At 40.8% G+C, this 7,689-nt stretch overlaps 1 protein-coding gene across 1 annotated transcript in view; it reads right to left on the bottom strand.

Moving 5' to 3' along the window:
* Positions 1-2,054: 2,054 nt before the first annotated feature.
* Positions 2,055-7,689, bottom strand: part of PARVA (parvin, alpha) — a 24,466-nt gene continuing 18,831 nt past the window's right edge. Inside the window, exons 11-13 of the mRNA XM_009074186.1 lie at positions 5,787-5,888; positions 4,922-4,994; positions 2,055-2,131 (exon numbers count right to left, since the gene is read on the bottom strand). Coding sequence (XP_009072434.1) covers positions 2,055-2,131; positions 4,922-4,994; positions 5,787-5,888 — 252 coding nt within the window. The remainder of the gene's footprint in view (positions 2,132-4,921; positions 4,995-5,786; positions 5,889-7,689) is intronic.

Here is a 7,689-nt window from a genome sequence, read left to right as displayed (position 1 = left end):
TTGCCAAAGTTGATATTTACTTCTCAGAAAAGCAATTTCTGCAGCCCCTCAGCATAAGTGAGTGTCACCTTATTATTAAACACCAGTTGGTGTTTAGCAAAGGCAAAATAATTCCTTGAGTTCCCTTTATGCTAATATTGTACTGGAAAGCTCTACCAAAAGAAAGGCAAAAAAGCCCTGGAAAATTGAAAAATATGTGATGCTTTACATACTCAGTAACAAAGCTGTTGTGGATTCTCCCTGCCAGCACTGCCTTCCTCCTGCTGTACTGCCCCAGGAGCTGAAAATCACTTTTCCTCCCACCAAACCACTGCAGCCCTAATTGGATGACTGTTAACGAGTCTCCTTGCTGCACTGAGCAGCCCAAAGATTTCTGAACAGTTGTCTAGCAACTTCAGCCTCAGGAGCTTTCCTGGCTTTGTATCCCAGGATCCCAAGAACCTGTGGCTGCAATGGAACACTTCCCTTGGGAAGTGACTCAGGCACTTTCTATCAGCTTCTTCAAGGGAACTGAACAGGTGCTTGTTACCAGCCTAAGGGAAGAATCAACTCCCATTTCTCTTTTGTGTCTTTGGTGAAGCTAAAACCAAACAGGTAACAGCTCATACTTGGTGATTTTTAAAGCAAATCCTTACAAACATGTAAAATCACCCAAGAACCTTACGCTGCAATGGAATCTTTGCAGGTGGGAGCAGTTCTGCCCAAAAGCAGGGAATGCTATGGGAATATCTGATTTTTTTGTGTTGGACATTACACAGCTGAGGGAGTTGGGGCTGTTCAGCCTGGAGAAGAGAAGGTTGTGTGGAGACCTCAGAGCAACTTTTCAATCTCTGAAGGGGCTACAAGGAGCCAGAGAGGGACTCTGTGCTAGGAACTGCAGGGACAGGACAAGGGGCAATGGGTTCAAACTGAAGGAGGGGAAGTTTAGGTTAGATATTAGAAAACAGTTTTTCCTATGAGGGGGGTGAGACCCTGTCCCAGGTTGCCCAGGGAGGCTGTGGCTGCCCCAACCCTGGTGGTGTTCATTCCAGGCTGGATGAGCCTTGAGCAACCTGATCTAGTGAGGAGGTGTCCCTGCCCAGGGCAGGGGCTGGGGCTGGATGATCTGTAATGTCCATTCCAACCCTTAAATTCTATGATTTTATCAAAATACATGAGTTATAAAATGAACCAAAGGAACAATTCTAAATACCAGTTAGCAATAAATCTAAGCTTGCAACCTGATAATCCTGTGATGAAACTACCGAAACAAAACCAAGCCATTCTTCTACTTTCTAATACTATGTAGTAATACAAGTGTTATACAAAAACTGAATTATACAGGTATGTCTTCCTGAAATGTGTTCTTTGCAAAAATTACCTCTGCCTTGAACAAAACCAAGTGATAAGCTGCCAAGTGTGCTTCTGTGCAAAGCTCAGTGACATGTACTGAAAGCAGAGTATCACACTACAAGGAGTCTGAAGGAATGAGTAGCCACTTCAGTTTGTACCCACAAAATTCAAGCCTGATAACAGCACTGGAAACATAAAGTAATCGGGTTAAGTGCTTCAGGAAGTCTCATCTTTTCAGCTGTCATGTGAACAAGTGTATTTACCTGTTTCTCCCCACGCACATTTCTCACGATTAGAATGGAACAGTCTTATCACGGATAGAAAATATTCTTCCCCTTCCCAAATTAGAAAAGACACATGTAAAAAACATTGAAGTACTCAGTACAGAGTCTTTCTATGATTGGCTTCAACGGCTGAAGTGAATGAAAGTCACTAAATCTTCTTTTTGCCATTGTTACTACTCAAAACAGTGTGAAGTTATTATGGAGATATTAATTCTCCCAGAATATACCCAAGTGCCTTCTCCCAAACCTTTTTTCTTCATAAGTTACATTAGTTTAAAATCTACTATGAAAATAGTAGCTCAAGAATAATCAAATAAAAATTCTTCAGATGAATGGTGTAGTTCTTTTAAGGATCAAGATGCAGAGGAATCCCGATGGAAAATACGCTAGTTATGATGCTTTGTTTGGTAACACTCCTTTACGACCCAAATCAAGTCTTCACTCCACGTTCCTGTATTTGCTGAACAAATTGTACAGTACTCTCAGTGTAGACTTCAAGTCACAATTTACAATATCTAGAAAAAAGACAAGGGAAAACAAATTAGTAACTTCATTACCTCAAAACAGTTTTCAGGAAAAAAGTGCCTATTCTCTACTCCCTTTGCTTGTTCAGATCCATATGCATGAACAGTAGATCACAAGCACAGGTTTTCAACTGGCAACTCAAAAATTGCTATTTTAACCACTTTTAGTTAAGGACATGGAAAAAATCATCAGGCAGGAACCAATGGAACTCTCCTCTTCTGTAAAACCTGTAGGACTTGGCGCGTTCTGGGCTGCAACATCTTTTATTAGGCCTAATTTCAGCAAGATAGCTACAGGCAAGTTTAAATTTTCCAAGGATCTAAATAAGGTAGATATACAAGTGCTTCTTGAAGACACTTCTGAAGATTCTGTGAGTTAGCTGATACACATGGCTGAATCAGTCCTCAGAAACTCAACCTCCAAAGCACAGGATTTATATGGAACTCTGAGCTAATGAATACCTTCTGTTTCAGAGAAGTTCTTGAGAAAGTCAATATTATTTCACAAGAAATCTATAAAACAAACTGACAAGTACTACTGCAGCAGTCTGTGCTCGTGCTTCAAGGAACATCCCATCTCAAACAGGGACTTAGAATTGCCCTTGGAACAGAGTAGAAATCATATTGTCCTATCTCTTTCTGTTGACTGTACAGGAACTCGAGCTCCTAACTTTGGGTCTTGGAACTGGCCATGAAGGTGTAAAGCAGAGGCTGTGCACACTCTCATTATCTTCAAACCCCCATGTAAGCCTCATAAACAGTGTATATAATGATCACAGAGTTTTGTCATTGTGTTCATCTACACTGATGTTTCTCACAGATTGTGAAAGGGTTAGACTCTGAAAAATGAATCCAAGCCAACCTATGCATGGTGCCCCAAAGTAGGGACACTTTGAAGGGCTAAAGATATTGGCTATATGGCAAACTGACATCCACAGACAAAGGGTGAAAACGCTCAAACCTAGATTTTATGCTGAGCTTACGCATGGTCATGAAACCACAGCCACTATGGTTTTGTGGCTCTTAATAAATCAGATCAAAAACGCTTGCTCTAAAATGAAGAGGAAATGCCAAAGGCTACAGGAAGGAAACATTGCTCCCACATCATCCTGCTACAACCTGCAATACTGTTTGCATATAACGTGGGAAGTTTCCTCTTTCCAGCAGCAGCAAGGTGCATAACACCTCTCCTTCCTAAGGCAGAACTTCAAATGAATCAAGGGATAACTGTGTTAGGTCTTTGCAAATTTACCAGGAGACTCCAGCACCAGAGCAGAACTCCAGAGGAAGGCCCAGACTCACAGCACCCTCTGAGAGCAAGAGGAGTCACTCCCACTGTTACCTGTGTCTGACTGACATGTCTAACTTTTCACTGGTCGCATGTTTCAGCAAAAGAACCTTGACTTTGGCTTTGATGTACACATTTCAAGAAGCAATCTGAAAAAGCTCAAACTGCAAATGAATTTGTTATAGACTCAGTAGATTAATGTTCCAGCCATTTTGAAAGGAAAAGGTCACGGAAAGCTTTTTAATACCTTCTCAATTATATTGCAAACAACCCAAATAAACTGTTGACCCCATAAAAATCATTGGTTTGCATAGTCATTTATTTAACTGCATTCTTTTTTCCACTAAATATGTTTTTCATATTCTAAAGCCCTTTTCAGCATATTTTTTTCCTCAAGAACCTCAAAGAAACAGTGTAGGAATTTAAAGAGTATTTAGTGCACACATTTAGGGCAAGATCCTTTTCAATACTCTTTTGCTCACTGGAAATTTTAAGCACGGGCATTGTGCCCAACGTAACAACACATAAAACAGATGTGTTTTTCCATTCACATTGGGCAGGAAGTTTCATATTAAGCATTTCAATAATTGCACAAGAAATGTCTTATATATGCTGAAATATCCTTATGGCTTGATTTATACTGGAAAAATTAGCTGTCCCCTAGAGCAATAAATACCTGAAAAATTAAATGCCATAAGAATTTTAAACCTCCATGGGGAGTAAGGGATCACAGATACTCTCTGTTTTACTTGGATCCCTGGATTTCACTGTTTCCCCCTTCTCTCTTTGACTATTTCAAACATCAAGGTTTGTGATACACTCACCACTGTTTTAGTTAAGCATGATTGTGGAGAAGAGTTCAAGCAATAAAGGAAGTGGAAAAGTAGGCTGGGGAGGTCCAAATTTAATGCAGAGGCAGCACAGGCTCAGTCCTGAGACGTATTATTTTGAGTTTGTGCACATGTTTGCTGCTGTCATGATCGGGAAGTTGGGATGGAAAATTAGCAGAATGGAGCAGAACCTGATTCAGTGATGAGTGCCTGAATCTCCAGAGAGTTCTCACTATTAGAAGCAACACTCTGACATCAGCTTATATCAGCTCCTCAGGGAATGGCAATCCAATATTAGGGCAGGAAAAGACTGTGAGCACCATGTAATGTGAATCTGCAATAGGTTGGAAAACACACATCTGTAAATTGATTGTTATGGTAGGTAACCAGCAGAAGTCCAGCTACCATCCCTGCTGGGAAGAGTGGAGCCTATGTTTGGTCATGCAAATCTTCCTCTGGCCACTGAAGAAAGGAAATGTTGCAACATTTGAAAAGTGTTATCTATCAGCCACTTAAAATGCAGAGTTATGTGAGCACTTCAAAATGTATCCTATTTTTGCTTTTGGATTAATATTTTAACTTTCATTTAGCCACACCATAACCTGTAGCATCTGGATGCAATGCAAATTTTTAAGGAAATACAAAAAGAAGTAGACTAGATACCTTCTGGTCTTGGCTTTGGTTTCTCCAATCCACCATCTTGCATCAGCTCAAATGCAAAGGAAACATTGAGGACCTGGTAATATAATGAAGGTAGTCACTATTGTGAACTTTGTGTTTCAAAGTACCAATGGTCAAAACAAGAGGTATTTAAAAATGCAGACCCAGATATTGAGAAGAAAACAAAAAAACAGTCAGGGCTCCATATATCAGAAGAACTGGTCCATGGAATCCAGACAACCCATTGTTTTTGTGTTTCTGGGTGGTGATGGTGGTTTCAGAAATATAAAAGTAATTGAAAAATAACATGTGAACTAATATTACCCATAGACAAATGACTTACAAGTAAGAATAGCTCACCTCCCACAAGTTTAGCAACTGGAACATGATGGCCCATGAAGTGCTCCTGCCTTGAACAGACAGCTGAGTGGCCTGGACAGCCACAGGCACTGAGGGAATGGCTGGGCTCAAACTGACACACTGTATGTGTCTTTATGCTTCCAAAAAACATTTAACCTTTAAAATGTTAACTTCTGGGATTCTGGACACAAAGATATCAGTTTTGTCATCAATTCTTGTGTGTAATCCTGCATACACTAGTGAACAGTAAGTCTCGTTCAGTGACAACATGACACAAGGGCTGCCAAAATCTCTGAACACTTGCTGCCCACCCCCTCATTCATAGAATTTCCTGGTTTATTTCACATCAGTATTAACACTAAAATTTTTCAAATGGTTTCCAGTACAGTCCTTCCTTGATTTAAGCTATTAGCATAAAAATTATGTGGAAAAGTTTGTGTCATCCTTGTCCAACTAGATGTGTTTATATGTTTGTTTGTTTTCAATAGGAAAAAGTAAATCTAATTACCTTTTGTTCAAAACTATCAGGAGTCAAGAAAAAGCTGTGCAGGGGAACAAAATAGCCTTCTAGGAGACCCATTAGCAGGACTAAGTAGACACCATCTGCAAACTGTAGAAAAGACATTTTTCAGTACATTTGCTGAAAAATCTCTCATTGCTTTGCTTAATGAACAAGATATATATTGTCTAATGCAGAACTGTCAACAAAGTGCTAATACAAATATCTTAAATTGCAACTAAAACACATCTGACTTCCTTGATTCTAGTTAGTTAGTTGGTTAGTTCTGTTATGCCTAATTTTAAGTGCATGTAATTCAGGGGAAGATATCTAAGGGCTAGGACATACGTTCATTTCTATCTAAAAAAGTAGCAACATCCATAAGAAGGACATGGACTACTGTCAACAAAGTGCTAATACAAATATCTTAAATTGCAACTAAAACACATCTGACTTCCTTGATTCTAGTTAGTTAGTTGGTTAGTTCTGTTATGCCTAATTTTAAGTGCATGTAATTCAGGGGAAGATATCTAAGGGCTAGGACATACGTTCATTTCTATCTAAAAAAGTAGCAACATCCATAAGAAGGACATGGACTTCTTGGAGTGAGTCCAGAGAAGGCCACAAAGATGATGAGTGGAGCACCTCACCTCTCCTAAGGAGATAGGCTAAGAGCATTGGGGTTGTTCAGCCTGGAGACGAGAAGGCTCCAGGGAGACACTTCTAGCACCTTCCAGTACCTAAAGGGGCTACAAGAGAACTGGAGAGGGACTTTTCTCAAGGGCAGAACAAGGGGAATGGCTTTAAGCTGAGGGAGGGCAGGGTAAGCTGAGGGAGGGCAGGTAAGATATTAGAAAGAAATACTCTGCAAGCTGCCTGGACAAGTTGCAGACACCCCATCCCTGGCAGTGGTCAAGGTCAAGTTCTTGGGGCTTTAAGCAACCTGGTCTAGAAGGTGTCCCTGCCCACAGCATGGGCATTGAACTAAATTATCTTTAAGGTCCCTTCCAATCCAAACCATTCTGTTTCTGAGGTTTTGTCAAAGGCCTCTCCCTCCTACCCCTGGGGCATCACATGCACTGAGGTATCTCCATGCACTGAGTGACCTGAGGCAACCCATCACCTTCCTGGTAATTTTGAGGCAGGTAATTTTCTTCCAAGTGATCTCTCACCTCAGGCAATAATGCTCTGGATGCTTAAGGAGTTTCTAGGTACATTTGAATAATATGTTTTCCCCTCAGAGTAAACAACCCAATAAGCAGAAAAAGGGAATATCCTTTTGAAAGTCCTTATGCATTTCCATCCAAATCTTTATCTCTGAAAATCTCTATCAGATTGATAGCCACTTAAATAAAGCAGAGATTCTTACTAACATGAATCGAGGCATGAAACAAAGCCTGACCTGAGGACACCTATGGTTCTCTGACAGTGCAGGGACCATCCCCTCCTGCCTGACCTTGTGATTCTCTTCTGACAAGCGCCGCGATTGTTTGCGTGGGGAGGTATTAATACAGCAGGACTGAGCTTTTCATTTAGCTTCTTTTCAGCCCATTTAGCAGCTGAGAAGAAGAAAGAAGCCCATGTACTGCATTATTTCTGTGGAGCAATCAGGCCTGCAGCCCAGCTGTGCAGCTGCCTATGCACTCGAGTAGCTCTGTTCTCAAGAACATCTCCTGAATAGAATAATTGTACCCCAAGAGACTGTGCCTGGAGAAAGGTAGGCAGGAAACAACTGCTCGGCCTGACACTGCAGCAAACCAGGTGGATGGAGCTCTTTCCTCACCAAAACAAGCAGGTTCTCCTTACAGCACTCGGCAGTGCCCTCAAGGTAGCATCTGTTAATTAATTTTTATGTTAATGGAAGTACAAAGCTGGTTTAGATGGTTAATTAGTGAGGGTCTTCTTCACATAG

This window comes from Acanthisitta chloris, unplaced genomic scaffold (genome assembly GCF_000695815.1).
Source record: "Acanthisitta chloris isolate BGI_N310 unplaced genomic scaffold, ASM69581v1 scaffold29384, whole genome shotgun sequence".
NCBI lineage: Eukaryota > Metazoa > Chordata > Aves > Passeriformes > Acanthisittidae > Acanthisitta > Acanthisitta chloris.
The sequence above is the reverse complement of the archived record's forward strand: the minus strand, read 5'-3'. Positions and strand labels throughout refer to the sequence as shown.